Source organism: Salmo salar, chromosome ssa18 (genome assembly GCF_905237065.1).
Source record: "Salmo salar chromosome ssa18, Ssal_v3.1, whole genome shotgun sequence".
In the NCBI taxonomy this organism is placed as follows: domain Eukaryota; kingdom Metazoa; phylum Chordata; class Actinopteri; order Salmoniformes; family Salmonidae; genus Salmo; species Salmo salar.
Window position 1 is genome coordinate 65,325,085 of NC_059459.1, and position 18,901 is coordinate 65,343,985.

General features: G+C 44.6%; 2 protein-coding genes across 4 annotated transcripts; both read right to left on the bottom strand.

Annotated features, from left to right (window-relative positions):
• Positions 1–143: 143 nt before the first annotated feature.
• Positions 144–3,022, bottom strand: LOC106577691 (probable G-protein coupled receptor 132). Its single transcript, XM_014156018.2, has 3 exons — positions 2,490–3,022; positions 1,312–2,267; positions 144–1,022 (listed from the first exon to the last, which is right to left on the bottom strand). The coding sequence occupies exons 2-3, from the start codon at positions 1,896–1,898 to the stop codon at positions 626–628; spliced, it is 984 nt and encodes a 327-aa protein (XP_014011493.1). The 5' UTR covers positions 1,899–2,267; positions 2,490–3,022; the 3' UTR covers positions 144–625.
• A 237-nt stretch (positions 3,023–3,259) lies between these two features.
• Positions 3,260–16,424, bottom strand: LOC106577690 (UDP-glucuronosyltransferase 1-2-like). 3 transcript variants are annotated; one of them, XM_045701401.1, is made up of 2 exons: positions 16,360–16,424; positions 3,260–5,462 (listed from the first exon to the last, which is right to left on the bottom strand). In XM_045701401.1, exon 2 carries the CDS (start codon positions 5,447–5,449, stop codon positions 3,821–3,823), a length of 1,629 nt encoding a protein of 542 aa, XP_045557357.1. In that variant the 5' UTR covers positions 5,450–5,462; positions 16,360–16,424; the 3' UTR covers positions 3,260–3,820. The 3 variants fall into 3 exon arrangements, with proteins under 3 accessions (XP_045557357.1, XP_014011492.1, XP_014011491.1); XM_014156017.2 differs by having other exon boundaries at positions 16,230–16,415; XM_014156016.2 differs by lacking the exon at positions 16,360–16,424 and adding an exon at positions 15,022–15,923.
• Between the last annotated feature and the right edge of the window lie 2,477 nt (positions 16,425–18,901).

Consider the following 18,901-nt stretch of genomic DNA (forward strand, 5'->3'; position numbering starts at 1 on the left):
TAAAGACTGACTGTCTGTTTTAGTCTCTGGAGTATGTGTTTGTTAATATGTTTTAGTGTCTGATGTATGTTTAGTATGTCTGGTTATGATAAGCTCTTTTAGAAAGATATTTTGGAGTTTCTCATACAAATGAATAAATAAGGTATGTAAAATGACTTTATTTAATACAATAAGCAAATAATCAAGACATATTTGACATTATTGTTGATATCCACTGATAGTCATTCATATCCCATGACTTGCATTCATATGGCTGTATTAACTGAGGCAGCTATTGCAGTGCATTAGAAGGTAGAGAAGACTCAGCAGAAAGGTAAAGTAGATGGAACACCATTTCCTATGTCAGCCAACAGCATACATGCTCTCCCCACTAGGTGGCATAATCGCAGCTTTTTTCCATCACCATTTCTCAGCAGCCAAACCAGTGGACTCAGTTCCTTGAGCAAGTCTATGAAAACACTGCATTGTAGTGTATGGCTGGTGTCACCACAAAATGTGTCCTCTCCTCTCGACTTCAGGACCATCAAAGAACAAGAAACATGTAACATAATACAGTTTATCCAGATTATTCTTTCCTCAGAGTCAAAGGAACAGGAAACTCAAAAATGTGTCCAATCCAGTCTCTCTACACACTGTCGCTCTGATCAGGATGCTCTCTGAGACTGAGTCTGACCTGTTTGGGGGCTGTGTGCCCCTGTCCCAGACATGGTGTCAGTGACCTGCGGAGCTCCAGACGGGTGTCATGACACAGGAATATGTAAAACAGAGGGTCCAGCAGGGTGTTGAGGCTCGTCAGGCCGTAGCACAGCCGGTAACACAGGAAGATGGACCGCTCCAACTCACAGGGGTCATCTATGAGGAGCAAGGAGACGAAACGGTACCCCCCGACGAGGTGGTAGGGTCCGAAGACGACGATGAAGATGACGGTGATGACAACGAGGATGCCTGTGATTTTGTGACGGCCCTGGTCGGAGACGGATGGCGAGTGTTGGAGAGTCACGCCTATGCGGGCGGAAGTGTAGCTGTGAGGGGAGGGTTCGGGAGAGAGATACAGAGGCCAAGGTCAAAGGTCATGTCAGATAAACGTGTTAGATGTGACTTTTTAACAAGACTCCTCTCATTGACACATCCTTTTGCATGTAATGTGACAACATGTTAATATAAAGTTGTTAATAGTGTTCACTTCATATTTATCAAAGCATTATCGACGGACACATGTAGATGCAGAGTGCAGGCCACACTCCTCCATTTTTTTATGCAATCACACATACATGTCAGCCAAGCATACTTCATACTCAGTTTCCCACTCACCCCAGTATACCACAGGGCAGCAGGAACCCCATGACAACCGTAGCAATCTTAAAGTGAGCATATCTGAGGCTGACGGGGTACTGCTCCAGACATAACAGCCTCTCTGCATCAAACACTGACGGAAGAAGCCCGCCCAAACAGAATAGAAAGGTCAGCGTCCAGACCGCCACCCCCAATACCGCCGCCACCCGCACCGTCCGAACGCCACGACTACTCAACGGGTGTACTATCGCCAGGCAACGGTCCAGTGCGATGATGCAGAGGAACACCACGCTAGCGTAGACGTTGACGTAGAAGACATAGCCCACGAACTCGCAGGCGGGGCGGCCGTAGGGCCAGCGGTGCGCCCCCTGGAGATAGAGGATCCAGAGAGGGAGGGTGAGGAGCTGGAGGAGGTCAGAGAGCAGCAGGTTGAGGATGTAGACCAGCTGACAGCCACCCCCGCCGGACCGGCCCAGTTGGTACAGTCCCCAGAGGGACAGCAGGTTGCAAGGGAGACCCAGTGAGAAGGCCAGGCTGTAGATGTAGGTGAGACCAAGTGTGTCAGTGTTCAGGGGGAGGTTGCAGCTGTCATTGCTGTTGGACATGGTCTCTGACAGTCTCTGGGTGAGGGGGGATACCCTCAAAGTCCTTTGACAAGAAACCAGGTACTACAGTACACAGGTGCTTATTTCACCCTCTGGTGCAAATCTATATTCCCAGAGAGAGACAGTGGTGTGACAGTCTCTGGATTTATATCCATTCAATTAATTCATAAATGCAATACTTCCGATAGAAAAGGTGGAAATAGATGCACTTGACAGAGGAAGTTTTCTAATCCAAATCATTCATGAAATCTATCAATTCATATGCACGTGATCTGTCCATATTGTTTCTATTGGCTCCCAGAGGCAGGTGTCCGTCACACAAATTTCATTCTGCTAAGGATCCAGTGATCTCAAATCCTGGTGGAAAACCTGAGGAGGAGAAGGATGAAGATGATAGGAGCATCATAACAACATTTCTACAACATTAAATCAGAACATTACACAAGCATGTACAGTATTGTACACTAAAATTATGTCAACAGTTGCATTGGAACATGAGATTAAAAGTCAAACCCATACAACTAAAGCATAAAAAAGAGAAGAAAAGAAATGCCCAAGAAAACAACTTATTTTGAGAATGTTTTCACTCACCTCACCCATACAGCTCTAAAATCCATGCAGTAGAAATCGTTCCACAAACCTCTTCTTTCCTCCAGCTGCTTAGTGTGCAACACAAAGTGACTGTGTCTGCTGCTGAAGGGACACAGCGTCTTAATCCTCAGGGCCTTGTCTATTCTCTGATTGTTACCCTGGACAGGAAGCCCACTTTTTTCCAGGCTTTAAGGGCAACATCCTGAGAACCGCAGGAGAACCCATTTCTTTTCCTGAACAAAAACACTCACTCCTCTCCTCCCTCTTTCTCCCTCATCCTCTCACCGTTAGAGGAGGAAAAAAAGTGAGTGAGAAGGAGATGGGTTTTATGAGTGCAGGGAAAGAAGGGAAAAATTCTAAATGCTTTATGGATGATATTCTTGTAACAATCTATGAATGTGTGACCAATTTGTTGGGGAAAATAAGGCAAAACATTTACGAAACAAAAATCCTGTAACATGACATATTTCCCCTTTGTCTTCTCTTAAACAATGGGTGTCTCTCACTGCGCGTGTGTGTGTGTGTGTGTGTGTGTGTGTGTGTGTGTGTGTGTGTGTGTTTCTGTGTCAGAAAGCAGAGATAACAGGCCACAGAGGATATGTGATGAGAGGATCAACCTCTGCACAGGAGAAGGAGGAGGAAGCAACTGACAGGCTGAGATTACAGCCTAACAAAGAGACAGTGTAAATGCAACACACAACGCGCACCGCACACCACTGAACACTCGACAGAAAAAGGAGAGTGTGTAATGTCAATTGACTCTATTCGGATGACGGTAATTACATCTTTATTGAGACTTCTTACTGGGGCTTTTAGGTGGAAAAGTATGAGTATGACATATTTTTTTCCTTTGAACAAACACATTTGTTGACTGTGTACGACTGTGGTATACAGTATAGTCATAATTTACCCTAAGTTTACTTTGTAGCTCAGGCACAGGGAAAAGCTATGACTACACAATTCAAATTGTTTGAGGAGAATGGGAGTGTGAGACAATGTTGGCTAGGCTGTATTTTTAACACATGATATCATAGAAAGGAGAGTGTTATCTTTGTCATCTTGTACTTTCCCTCACCAGACTGAAATCCAGGGCACCACATTCCCTAAGGCCGGGCTGAATATAAATAACTTTTCATCAGTTTTTATTGAGTCATGTATGTACTTCCCTTTAATGTTATTATGTATTTATGGTGGACTTTGGAGTTATTTTATGAAGTTGTAAAAATGTTCTCAAGATTCGTTTGAGCAATTTTTTAAATCGTTGACAGAAAAGTGCCAATTGATGGTCAAATACGTACAACATCTAAAATGCCCATCTTTAGATTCATGTCTCACTCCAGCTTGGTCTTCCTCCTGGATCTCCTGCAGCACAGCCTGCTGCAGACATAGACTGAGGCCCAGAGAGAGGCCCCGCTGAGGGCCAGGAGCAGCGCCGCCACGTCCAGGCTGTGGTAGGAGTACCAGGGCAGGCTGTAGGCTTCAGTGCGCAGATGGGACGCTCCACCATTCCTCATCACGTACTCAATCCAGAAGGTGGCACTGGCGAGCGGGGACAGGGGCGTGTCGCGGTGCAGGCCAGAGAGCTTCTGCATGTTGTGGCGGTAGGACTTATTCTCCAGCACATCCCTTAGGGCCTCCAGGAAGTCCTCTGTGGTGAGAGTGGCGGCCTCCAGCACCCGTGCCACCCCGCGCACCTGCAGCCGCAGGACGTTATCAAACTGGTCGAAGAGGAGCGGCAGGCCCAGCACAGGGACTCCGTGGTAGATGGCCTCATACAGGCCGTTGGTGCCTCCGTGAGCCACAAAGGCACGGGTTTTGGGGTGGCCCAGGAGGTCGTTCTGGGGGAGCCAGTCCAGTAGCAGGGTGTTGTTCCCCAGGGAAGAGGGTCTTTCTCCCAGGAACCTCCACACCACCTTGTGGGGCAGCTTGGCAAAGGCTTGGGCCACCGCTTCGGTCACCTCCTTAGGCAGGGCAGACACCAGCGTTCCCAGAGACATGACCACTACCCCGTGCTCTCCAGAGCTCTGCATGAAGGCCTCCAGGTCAGCAGGAAGTGGCTCAGCCGGACGGCACTGGAAGCCCCCCACATAGACCACGTTGGGCATGGTAGGCCGCGGGAACTCAAAGACAAAGTCCACCCGCATCAGCCACACGTCTGCTGAGCGCTGCATGGAGAGCAGGTCAGCACCAGGGGGGAAGTGACGTTTGAGCAGGTTGACGTAGAGTGGCAGGATGACCAGGTGCTCCTGGAGGAGGATGACCAGGTAACGCAGGAAGTTCTCTGTCCTCTGCAGGAGGTCCATATTATCACTGAACAGGGAGTTGTACATCGGAACATAGGAGGGCAGCGTGGGGGCGACAGTCATGTGGGCCTCGCCTGCGTTGAGCCAGCGAACATTATAAACCATGGGCATGCCCAGGTATTGGGCCAGGAGCACTCCAGCAGGGAAGGCAGGGTCGGTGAGCATCAGGTCGAATCTGGAAACCCTCAGTTTGGCGACGAGGACAGAGTCATCCAAGATGGTGGAGATCATGCAGAGTGCCTCGCCGTGAAACATCATCAACATGGCCGCCGTGTCCTTCTGCTGCTCCAGAAAACGGAGGACCGGTAACATCCTGTGGAGTTTCAGTGAGCGCTGCATCAGGATGGTGTAGAAGTCAGGACCCAGGTCCTCGCCCGCCGGAGGAGGAGCAGGGTTCACGGTGATAGAGGTGTAGACAGGGGAATTCTGGGGGATGTACCAGCTCTTGGCAGAGCGCAGCACGGTGAGGTTGTGACCTCTGGAGTGGAGCTCTCGGAGGATGACCTCCATGTTGAGCCAGTGGCTGCCATCCTCTGGGAAGACCAGGATTCTACCTCCCCCGCTGCCGTTACTGCGGCAACCCCGCACGAAGACGAGGAGGAGGAGGAGGCAGAGGATTCGTCGAAGGACCGCCGCTGTTCCACCGCACATGCCCATTACATCATTGGAGCTGGGAACAAACAAGAAAATAACAACATGTTTGTTTACGATCTCAGGAAAATGTTCTCTCTTCTCTACGATAGTATATATTATATTTAGAAAAAGTATACAATAGAAATTGTTTGATTTTCATGAGCAGTTTTAGCATACAGAATGCAAGGACTGAGAAAGAGATTACATGGTCTGACTATAAAGTAGCTTTATCGAGGTATTGTCTTTTCTGTACAAAATAAATTCCATAGTTGACATGTCAGCCTCTGAAATTGGCAGATGTCCAAATGTCCACTGGGTTATTATCTAAAGCTGTACATGCTGAATCACTAGATAAAACTGTTATGAAGGAAGGGAGGGGGTCATTTTCTGACATTGTGTGGAAACAGTATTCCCATGTTATGCTACTGTGAGAGTGAAGCTTCAAGCCACACAGTTGATGCACGATATGATGTATTCTCAACAGAGTTGTCACCACTTCGTACCACTATGGACAGATTGGTTCCCTAAGTTACCACACAATATAACTGTATGGTTGGAAACAGCCACTTTTTCAATCTGGATGAAATACAGAGATGACCCTGGGTGAACACAGTACAGTGGACCTTATCAATCAATTTCCTCCACTCCCACGATATAGACCCTCTCGATTCACTGATGCATCAGTACTGAATCAGTACATGCATTACAAATACTACATGCTTAGTAGACACAGATACTACACAGTCCATACCACAGGAGGTTGGTGGCACCTTAATTGGGGAGGGTGGGCTTGTGGTAATGGCTGGAGCAGAATAGGTGGAATATTATCCAATACGTCAATATGCCATTCCATTCGCTCCGTTCCAGCAATTATTATGAGCCGTCCTCCCCTCAGCAGCCTCCACTGGTCCACACACCCTTTAGCTTCGGCCATTTAGCTGGATCTGGGTTGCATTAATTAGGGCACACACTGCAGCAAAACATTTTGCAAAGGGAAACGAAAACAAGCGTTTCTAATTGAACAAGTCCAGATAGTACCTCCTTGTTTGAGACTGTTTTGTTGCATTTGGTGCCTAATGAAAAGGACATTGGTGCAATGACATCACATCTCTGGGGCTGAAACCCTAGATAGAACCTGACTCTACACTGTGGTCCCATCAGGATCTGCAGAACTGCAGTCTGGATGGGTGCAGCAGACACTGGACATGGGTGACCTGACCTGGAATGTTTATTACAGTGATGTGCAATCAGGTTATTCAGGGTAGGCTGTGGTTCCTTTGTGATAATCTAATGATTATGATTCTGGGGGTTTTATGCAAAAAATCTAAACATTTGCTAAACCTGCAACAAAACTTCAGGAAAGGCCCCAAGGTATTCACGACCCTTTCTTTCCATCCATTCAAATCCTTGACACACAGACTTTCCTGACTCCAGTCACTGCTTTGCATGCTTTTGCTTAAACATGTTGTGTGGGTATTGCCTGGGGTAAGCTGTGCATATTTGGGCGTGTCTACATATTTTGGCGCTTGCATCCCTTGAAATGAACAAAGTTAGATACAGTTGAAGTCAGCAGTTTACATACACTTAGGTTGGGGTCATTAAAACTTATTTTTCAACCAATCCACAAATTTCTTGTTAAACAAACTATCATTTTGGCAAGACGGTTTCGACATCTACTTTGTGCATGACACAAGTCATTTTTCCAAAAATTGTTTACAGACAGATTGTTTCACTTATAATTCACTGTATTACAATTCCAGAGCGTCAAAAGTTTACATACACCAAGTTGACAGTGCCTTTAAACAGCTTGGAAAATTCCAGATTATGATGTCATGGCTTTAGAAGCTTCGGATAGGCTAATTGACATCATTTGAGTCAATTGAAGGTGTACCTGTGGATGTATTTCAAGGCCTACCTTCAAACTCAGTGCCTCTTTGCTAGACCTCAGAAAAAAATGTAGACCTCCACAAGTCTGGTTCATCCTTGGGAGCAATTTCCAAACGCCTGAAGGTACCACGTTCATCTGTACAAACAAATGTACGCAAGTATAAACACCATGGGACCACGCAGCCGTCATACTGCTCAGAAAGACTATCTGTCTCGTAGAGAGGAACGTACTTTGGTGCAAAAAGTGCAAATCAATCCCAGAACAACAATAAAGGACCTTGTGAAGATGCTGGAGGAAACAGGTACAAAAGTATCTATATCCACAGTAAAATGAGTCCTATATCGACATAACCTGAAACCTCATAACCTCAGCAAGGAAGAAGCCACTGCTCCAAAGCAGCCCCAAAAAAGCCAGACTACGGTTTGCAACTGCACATGGGGACAAAGATCTTACTTTTTGGAGAAATGTCCTCTGGTCTGATGAAACAATAATAGAACTGTTTAGACAGAATGCCCATCGTTATGTTTGGAGGAAAAAGGGGGAAGATTGCAAGCCGAAGAACACCATCCCAACTGTGAAGCACGGGGGTGGCAGCATCATGTTGTGGGGGTGCTTTGCTGCAGGAGGGACTGGTGCACTTCACAAAATAGATGGCATCATGAGGGAGGAAAAATATGTGGATATATTGAAGCAACGTCTCAAGACATCAGTCAGGAAGTTAAAGCTTGGTCGCAAATGGGTCTTCCAAATGGACAATGACCCCAAGCATAGTTCCAAAGTTGTGGCGAAATGGCTTAAGGATAACAAAGTAAAGGTATTGGAGTGGCCATTACAAAGCCCTGACCTCAATCCTATAGAAAATGTGTGGGCAGAACTGAAAAAGCATGTGCGAGCAAGGAGGCCTATAAACCTGACTCAGTTACACCAGCTTTGTCAGGAGGAATGGGCCAAAATTCACCCAACTTATTGTGGGAAGCTTGTGGAAGGCTACCTGAAATGTTTGACTCAAGTTAAACAATTTAAAGGCAATGCTACCAAATGCTAATTGAGTGTATGTAAACTTCTGACCCACTGGAAATGTGATGAAAGCTGAAATAAATAATTATCTCTACTATTATTCTGACATTTCACATTCTTAAAACAAAGTGGTGATCCTAACTGACCTAAGACAGGGAATCTTTACTTGGATTAAATGTCATGAATTGTGAAAACTGAGTTTAAATGTATTTGGCTAATGCATATGTAAATTTCCGATTTCAACTGTAGCTAGCAAAAACAACCTGACAAATGGACGCCTCAAATCATTTTCAAAGTTGGAATCATCATGTAATGTGCCTTTTGCAGGGTTCGAAGAGTGGAACGTCAAATATAATGAAAGTTAAGACCAGACAGAGGCAGCATACAATATACAAGACGTGGCTTTATTCATGACAGTCAAGGCAACCACCATCTCCCTCATTGCTAGCTGTCGGGCAGACGAACAGTGAGTACTGCACTGTAGACTTGTTTGAAATATCATAACATTTACATTTACATTTAAGTCATTTAGCAGACGCTCTTATCCAGAGCGACTTACAAAATGGTGCATTCACCTTATGATATCCAGTGGAACAACCACTTTACAATAGTGCATCTAAATATTTTAAGGGGGGGGGGTTAGAAGGCTTACTTTATCCTATCCTAGGTATTCCTTAAAGAGGTGGGGTTTCAGGTGTCTCCGGAAGGTGGTGATTGACTCCGCTGTCCTGGCGTCGTGAGGGAGCTTGTTCCACCATTGGGGTGCCAGAGCAGCGAACAGTTTTGACTGGGCTGAGCGGGAACTGTGCTTCCTCAGAGGTAGGGGGGCCAGCAGGCCAGTGGTGGATGAACGCAGTGCCCTTGTTTGGGTGTAGGGCCTGATCAGAGCCTGAAGGTATGGAGGTGCCGTTCCCTTCACAGCTCCGTAGGCAATCACCATGGTCTTGTAGCGGATGCGAGCTTCAACTGGAAGCCAGTGGAGAGAGCGGAGGAGCGGGGTGACGTGAGAGAACTTGGGAAGGTTGAACACCAGACGGGCTGCGGCGTTCTGGATGAGTTGTAGGGGTTTAATGGCACAGGCAGGGAGCCCAGCCAACAGCGAGTTGCAGTAATCCAGACGGGAGATGACAAGTGCCTGGATTAGGACCTGAGCCGCTTCCTGTGTGAGGCAGGGTCGTACTCTGCGAATGTTGTAGAGCATGAACCTACAGGATCGGGTCACCGCCTTGATGTTAGTGGAGAACGACAGGGTGTTGTCCAGGATCACGCCAAGGTTCTTAGCACTCTGGGAGGAGGACACAAGGGAGTTGTCAACCGTGATGGCGAGATCATGGAACGGGAAGTCCTTCCCCGGGAGGAAGAGCAGCTCCGTCTTGCCGAGGTTCAGCTTGAGCTGGTGATCCGTCATCCACACTGATATGTCTGACAGACATGCAGAGATGCGATTCGCCGCCTGGTTATCAGAAGGGGGAAAGGAGAAGATTAATTGTGTGTCGTCTGCATAGCAATGATAGGAGAGACCATGTGAGGATATGACAGAGCCAAGTGACTTGGTGTATAGCGAGAATAGGAGAGGGCCTAGAACAGAGCCCTGGGGGACACCAGTGGTGAGAGCGCATGGTGCGGAGACAGATTCTCGCCACGCCACCTGGTAGGAGCGACCTGTCAGGTAGGACGCAATCCAAGCGTGGGCCGCGCCGGAGATGCCCAACTCGGAGAGGGTGGAGAGGAGGATCTGATGGTTCACAGTATCAAAGGCAGCAGATAGGTCTAGAAGTATGAGAGCAGAGGAGAGAGAGTTAGCTTTAGCAGTGCGGAGAGCCTCCGTGACACAGAGAAGAGCAGTCTCAGTTGAATGCCCAGTCTTGAAACCTGACTGATTAGGATCAAGAAGGTTATTCTGAGAGAGATAGCAGGAGAGCTGGCCAAGGACGGCACGTTCAAGAGTTTTGGAGAGAAAAGAAAGAAGGGATACTGGTCTGTAGTTGTTGACATCGGAGGGATCGAGTGTAGGTTTTTTCAGAAGGGGTGCAACTCTCGCTCTCTTGAAGACGGAAGGGACGTAGCCAGCGGTCAAGGATGAGTTGATGAGCGAGGTGAGGAACAATAACAAATTCATCGTTTTTATCCTGACTTTTAGACATCTTGGACATGTACTTTTGCTTTGTATATACAGTGGGAATGGTGCTTCTCCAGCCACTTTATGGGTGCCTGAGCCTTGGCTTCTACAAAATGGATGTGACTAATTGCACTACACTCATTCTACATGTGTGGCTTCCCTGCTGTGTGCATGCAGAATAAAATAATGGACATGGGCTTCTGTTGTGACTGCTGTCACTGAGAGAGAAAGACCGACGAATGGACTTAATTTAAAGGTAAAGGTAGACCTAAATGCATGTTCCTTTGCAATTTGTGGATTATGCTTCTGTTGAATCATGAAAATAGACAACATCCCTGTGAATGCATTTGATTTATCAAGCTAGAATTGCATTTTAATGTGATACTTTTTGACGCTTTGACCTGCATTTTTTTATTATTTAAAGATTTTGATATGGAATATTTGTTCAAACCTTATTTATAATATAAAGTCCACTTGAAAAGTATTCATTTAGGTCTAACCTTCACTTTTTCCACATTTTGTTACGTTACAGCCTTGTTCTAAAATTGATTAAATAGATAAAAAATCCTCATCAATCTACACACAATACCCCATGACAAAGCAAAAATAGGTTTTTAGAAATGTTTTCAAATTAAATAAAGATGTATAAAAAAATACATTATTTACATAAGTATTCAGACCCTTTGCTATGAGACTCGAAATTGAGCTGAGGTGCATCCTGTTTCCATTTATCATCCTTGAGATATATTTACAACTTGATTGGATTCCACCTGTGGTAAATTCCCTTGATTGGACATGATTTGAAAGGCACACACCACATAAGGTCCCAAAGTTGACAGTGCATGTCAGAGCAAAAACCAAGCCATGAGGTCAAAGGAATTGTCCGGGTACCAAAAAATGTCTGGAGCATTGAATCTTCTCCTTTCCCCCTTCTGATAACCAGATGGCGAATCGCATCTCTGCATGTCTGGCAGACATATCAGTGTGGATGACGGATCACCACCTCAAGCTGAACCTCGGCAAGACGGAGCTGCTCTTCCTCCCGGGGAAGGACTGCCCGTTCCATGATCTCGCCATCACGGTTGACAACTCCATTGTGTCCTCCTCCCAGAGTGCTAAGAGCCTTGGCGTGACCCTGGACAACACCCTGTCGTTCTCCGCTGACATCAAGGCGGTAACCCGATCCTGTAGGTTCATGCTCTACAACATTCGCAGAGTACGACACTGCCTTATGCAGGAAGCGGCGCAGGTCCTAATCCAGGCACTTGTCATCTCCCGTCTGGATTACTGCAACTCACTGTTGGCGGGGCTCCCTGCCTGTGCCATTAAACCCCTACAACTCATCCAGAACGCCGCAGCCCGTCTGGTGTTCAACCTTCCTATGTTCTCTCACGTCACCCCGCTCCTCCGCACACTCCACTGGCTTCCAGTTGAAGCTCGCATCTGCTACAAGACCATGGTGCTTGCCTACAGAGCTGTGAGGGGAACGGCACCTCCGTACCTTCAGGTTCTGATCAGTCCCTACACCCAAACAAGGGCACTGCGTTCATCCACCTCTGGCCTGCTGGCCCCCCTACCTCTGCGGAAGCACAGTTCCCGCTCAGCCCAGTCAAAACTGTTCGCTGCTCTGGCACCCCAATGGTGGAACAAGCTCCCACACGACGCCAGGACAGCGGAGTCAATCACCACCTTCCGGAGACACCTGAAACCCCACCTCTTTAAGGAATACCTGGGATAGGATTAAGTAATCCTTATAACCCCCCCCCCCAAAAAAAAAAGATATAGATGTACTATTGTAAAGTGGTTGTTCCACTGGATATCATAAGGTGAATGCACCAATTTGTAAGTTGCTCTGGATAAGAGCGTCTGCTAAATGACGTAAATGTAAATGTAATGAAGGTCCCCAAGAACACAGTGACCTCCATCATTCATAAACAGAAGAAATTTGGAACCACCAAGACTCTTCCTAGAGTTGGCCGCCCGGCCAAACTGAACAATCGGAGGAGAAGGGCCTTGGTCAGGGAGGTGACAAAGAACCCGATTGTCACTCTGACAGAGCTCTAGAGTTCCTTTGTGGAGATGGGAGAACCTTCCAGAAGGACAACCATCTCTGCAGCCCTCCACCAATCAGGCCTTTAAGGTAGAGTGGCCACACGGAAGCCACTCCTCAGTAAAATGAACATGGCAGCCCGGTTAGAGATTGCAAAAAGGCACCTAAAGGACTCTCAGACCATGAGAAACAAGATTCTTTGGTCTGATGAAACCAAGATTGAACTCTTTGGCCTGAATTCTAAGCATCATATCTGGAGGAAACCTGGCACCATCCCTACGGTTAAGCATGGTCGTGGCAGCATCATGCTGTGGGGATGTTTTTCAGTGGCAGGGGGAGACTAGTCAGGATCGAGGGAAAGATGAATGGAGCAAAGTACAGAGAGATCCTTGATGAAAACTTGCTCCAGAGCGCTCAGGACCTCATGCTGGGGCAAAGGTTCACCTTCCAACAGGACAACGACCCTAAGCAGACAGCCAAGACAATGCAGGAGTGGCTTTGGGACAAGTCTCTGAATGTCCTTGAGTGGCCCAGTCAGAGCCAGGACTTGAACCCGATCGAACATCTCTGGAGAGACCTGAAAATAGCTGTGCAGTGACGTTCCTGATCCAACCTGACAGAGCTTGAGAGGATCTGCAGAGAAGAATGGGAGAAACTCCTGAAATACAGGTGTGCCAAGCTTGTAGGGTCATAACTAAGAAGACTCGAGGCTGTAATTGCTGCCAAATGTGCTTCAATAAAATACTGAGTAAAGGGTCTGAATACTTCTGTAAATGTAATATTTAAGTTTTGAATTTTAAATTAATTTGCAAAAATGTCTAGAAACTAGTTTTTGATTTGTCATTATGTGATATTGTGTGTAGATTGATGAGGTGCAAAAAAATATTTAATCAATTTTAAAATAAGGATGTAACATAACAAAATGTGGAAAAAGTGAAGGGGTCTGAATACTTTCCGAATGCACTGTAAGAGTGTAAGCATATTTCACATAGTACAATTATTGTGTGTGTGTTTGTTTGCTTGCGCCGCACATTGGAATCATTGTAAATCAGTTGTGGAACGCTATGGAGTTTGCATTGCCAATTCTTCAGATGAAATGTGTCTATACATTGGTCTTTTAGTGCCACCTACCAGTTGTAACTGTGGATGATACATTGGTCTATGACTGAGCTGAGTTGAGCAGTGTGGCAGAGGCCATCAGAGGCTATTTCTCGTGTATCTTGGCTACATTGGTATTTACATTTGGTGAAAATTGTTTGTCAATATCAGTTAATTATAGCCTATGTCACTCTGGTTGTTGAAGTTATATGTTGTATGGTGAACTTTGTTTATTTGTGAGTAAATCTGGCTTTGATAATAGCCAGTGCTTACCCAGCTACTGACCTCACCACGGGTCATTGGTTTATCATGTTTATCTCCTGCCCTTCCCTGCTGCAAGACATCACAGTTAGACTATAGAACACCATGTACTCAACCCAGTATCACAGATTATTGTGAAATAGACACAAATTGCTTATTGGAAATTCGTGACAGGCACATGAAAAAGTATATTTTTTCATGTGTAGTACACGATTTTGTATACATTGCACAGATAAAGACATTAGGTTACTTATGACAGAAAAGATGGCTGTATAATGTGAACGTTTAGCAACCCAACGGTTGTGTGTTTGAATCTCATTACGGAAAACTTTGGCATTTTAGCTAACCCTTCCCATAACCCTAACCTTAATCCTTTAACCTAACTCCTAACACTAACCTTAACCCTTTAACTACTTAGCCAGCAGGTTACCTAACCTTAACCCCTAACCCCTAAACCTAACCCCAACCTTAACCCCTAGCCTAGCTAACGTTACCCCCCTAGCTTGCCTAGATAACATTAGACACCTAGCTAGCCTAGCTAACGTTAGCCACAACAAATTGAAATTTGTGTAATGTACACAAATGCATTATGAAGAAAGAAAATAGTGTAATGTTAGGATGAACATTGTCTAATACACACGAAAAGTAGACTTTTTCATGTGCCTGTCACGAATTTCAAATAAGTAATTTGTGTCTATTTCACAATAAGCTGTTGATAGTCTGTTGATGTACTGGAGGTTTACACAGGGTTCTGAACTAGAATCCATCAGCATCAACTGGCTCCACTCTCTCACAGTATGCTGTGCATCATTTAGAAATGATTCCCCTCAATTCAGTATATTACTTTGGACGGTTATTATGGTTATGTGTGGTTATTTCATTATCTCTAAAAGTCATGGAGCGTCCAGCCTTTTATCATATTTTATGCTAATATCCAGTTGAAAAATGATCAGTTTAAAAATGTACATATTTCCGTAAAGCAAAATGCATGCATATTGGTTTCTTTTTGAAAGATTCTTATTCAAATATTTTTTATTTCATCAATATATGGTAACTATGTGATGTTTTTGCCTGACAAGGCAATAGAAACTATGGTAATCCAAACTTACAAAACATATAGTGAGATACAATACATAGAGCGATACAATATATCTATCTCCTACCTCTTCAAGTGCACTGTCATCATATCACTGTAGCAGCAGTGTGCACGGATAGCCAGTCTCAGTCTCAGTTTCACTGAGAAGCCCAGTTAGTGTTTAGTGAAAGTCATGATAAACTCACTGTGACCTGTAACACAAAGACTGACCCTGTCCGCTTCCTCGTCGCTAGTTAATACACAAGATCCCAGATGGACTGGTTTTTATAATCAAGCATCACACCAACAAACAACCAACTAACTCCTCCTCTGAGTTAGATAAGGAAGATGAGGGAAGAATGCCGTGTTCGGACATCCTGGGGGACAGTTTGTATTCTAAGCAGCCGAGTAAAGAACATTGAGCTCCTCACCCCCCACGGTGGAAGGGATTTGTAGGGTTGCCCATTAAATAGGAATCAACTTTGAGTGTTTTGTTTATTTCACATGGAAGCCATTAGAAAGCTTTTTATGGTTTTAACTGTTTCACTAAGAACCATTGTAGAAGTAGTAGACCATAAAGATGTTTAATTTATGCAGTTACTATATCTGTAGGCCTACTGGTACCTCAAATATGTGTACACTGATTGAGGAAATGCAGTATGAAAGAAATTCAATTCCCAATTAATATTTTGTTACACTTTTACTACATCCATTCATTTTAGCATACTATATCACAATTTAGCAAGTCATAATTGAAGATCAAATTGTATGGAGGGGTATTTACTGAAAGCGTTGAACTATCACTGCTAAAGTCTGAGTCAGCCATCACGGTTATCCATTTCACGTTCAATAAAGTGCAAAGTTGTAAAAATGTTGTCACGTCAAATTTGTGTCTTATAACTCACAACTCTATTTCATCATCTATACACGGCAATTACTTAAATATCTAAGGAACAATGCCTTTTCAAAGTTAAATGTCTGACTGGCAAGATGTCTAAGATGTTGCATACACAAATACTCTTTTCACTCTACTGAGCCAAGCTAAGCTGCACTGTAAGCCTACTTGCCAGGTTACGCGTCCACCATACTATAGTTACTGGAAAGGACAATGTGAAAAGAAAACATCTGAGCCAGCACAGTAGGGTTCAGTTTAGCATGATAGCGAAAGTTAACACAGAGCAAAGAACAACATGGTTAAAGGTGACACAGGGTGTTGTTCTAAATGGACCTTGACCAACTATGCGCACAGCAACAAGGACACTCCAGCCATGGACAGAAGAGCGAAAGAGTAGCTACCGTGATGCCAAAATCCATGTGGAATCTCTCTAATTACTTTGTTCAACCCAACATCACATAGGTGAGACTTTCAGGTCAATTCTCTATATGAAGGAAATGTCCAAATGTACAAAACATGACATAGACTGACCAGGTGAATCCAGGTGAAAGCTTTGATCCCGTATTGATGTCACCTGTTAAATCCACTTCAATCAGTGTAGATGAAGGAGGGAGGAGACAGGTTAAAGGAGGAGTTTTAAGCCATGAGACTATTGATACATGGAGTGTGTACTGTATGTGTGCCATTAATAGAGTGAATTACCTAGGTTAAAAATATTTAATTGCCTTTGAACCAGTGGAGGCTCCTCAGAGGAGGAAGGGGATGACCATCCTCCTCAGTGAATCTTATAAAAATAAAATAGTAAAACATTGAAAAAGTTATCCTTTTTAGATAAAACTATACTAAATATATTCACGTCACCAAATAATTGATTAAAACAGCCAGAGGACAGCTAGCTTCCGTCCTCCTCTGGGTACATTGACTTCAATACAGAACCTAGGAGGCTCATGGTTCTCACCCCCCTCCATATGACAACTTCCGGAGGACATCCTCCAACCTATCAGAGCTCTTGCAGCATGAACTGACATCTTGTCCACCAAATCAAAGGATCAGAGAATGAATATATTACTGAAAGCATAAGCTACAGCTAGCTAGCACTGCAGTGCATAACATGTGGTGAGTAGTTGACTCAAAAAGAGAGAAAGACAATGGTTTAACAGTTTAACAAATTAATTTATTCAAAAATGTATTCACTTTCACTTAATATGTACTTAGCTAGCAAATGCAGCTAGCTAGCTAGTTTAGGCTACTCAAACACCTGGCTCAAACAGAGGGATGCTATGTTAGCTAGCTGGCTATGACTATCCAACACAACACTGGAACTCTTCCAAGTCAAGGTAAACTTTTGGTTTGACAAATCTATTGCCACCGGGGCCTGCCGGTGTAACTGCTAAACTGCTTACTGAACTGCTTACTGACTGTACACTAATGTTACTAGGTGATTGTAGTGGGTTTACTAACGTGTAAGTTCTATTAGATATGTTGACTATGACGTTACTTCAGCTAATATGGTGACAATGATGTAGGATGTGTGTAGCAGTTATGATATGGTTTGGTTTGGAAAGGTTTTTTCGCCTGGTGTGTTGTACATTGAAATCCACAAGTGAAGGGAAAAGGTGAGAGGAGGAGAGCGCATAGATCCGAGAAGGAATACAACATGGCTGCTATGAAAGTGAACTGTGTTTACTTGTGTTCATCGGTGTATTCATTCATCTGATTCTGTTGAAAAACGTTTCTTAAACGGAAGCAAACGGAACGAAACGGGGATAAACATACCAGAATTTGTCCAATAGAAACACTTGTTTGCAACTGTTGGACTAATGATTTCACCCTAGATCAGCTATATGCAGGCAAGAGTGTGCAAGGCGGTATTGAATGTGTCACTGTCTGTCCATGTTTCACTGTCTGTGTTGTTCTCTGGCCCTACAGTGCATTTGGAAAGTATTCAGACCCCTTGACTTTTTCCACATTTTGTTTCATTACAGCATTATGGATAATATATATATATATCCTCATCAATCTACACAAAAATACCCCATAATGACAAAGCAAAAACAAGTGCTTTTGCTAATATATATATATATATAAAAATTCAATATTACATTTACATAAGTATTCAGACCCTTTACTCAGTACTTTGTTGAAGCACCTTTGGCAGCAATTACAGCCTTGAGTCTTCTTGGGTGTGACACTACAAGCTTGGCACACCTACTGTATATCTGCGGACTTTCTCACATTCTTCTCTGCAGATCCTCTCAAGCTCTGTCAAGTTGGATGGGGAGCGTCGTGGCACAACTTTTTTCAGGTCTTTACAAAGATGTTAGATTGCGTTCAAATCCGGGCTCTGGCTGGGCCACTCAAGGACATTCAGAGACTTGTCCCGAAGCCACTCCTGCGTTGTCTTGGCTGTGTGCTTAAGGTCGTTGTCCTGTTGGAAGGTGAGTAGTAGGTGCCAGGCGCACCGGTGTCCAGAACTGCAACACTGCTGGGTTTTTCACCCTCAATAGTTTCCCGTGTGTATCAAGAATGGTACCCCACCCAAAGGACATCCAACCAACTTGACACAACTGTGGGAAGCATTGGAGTCAACATGGGCCAGCATCCCTGTGGAACGCTGTAGACACCTTGTAGAGTCCATGCCCCAACTAATTGAGGCTGTTCTGAGGGCAAAAGGGGGTGCAACTCAATATTAGGAAGTTGTTCCTAATGTTTTGTACACTCAGTGTATCAAACCATCTGTACCTCTGTCAATGCAAATAGAATACTGCAACACTACCTTTGCACTCTGCAAAGAACAGAGCGTGTGTATGTGTGGAGTTTGGGAACCCAGATTGATATATATGTGTATATATATTCATTGTTCTACATGTAAACTTTGCAAGTCTATATTTTATTTTCCATGTCATGGATCAGGATCCATGAAGCCTTTCACTACTTAATATTCCAGTCCCCTGCCTCTGGCTCTCTAGCAGACTAAGCAGACCGATATGATACAATGCCCCCTCTGTAGAGCATACCCAACCTAATCGTGTTGTTCCAGGACAGTGTTATTAAGGTTCATTAAACTAAAGTT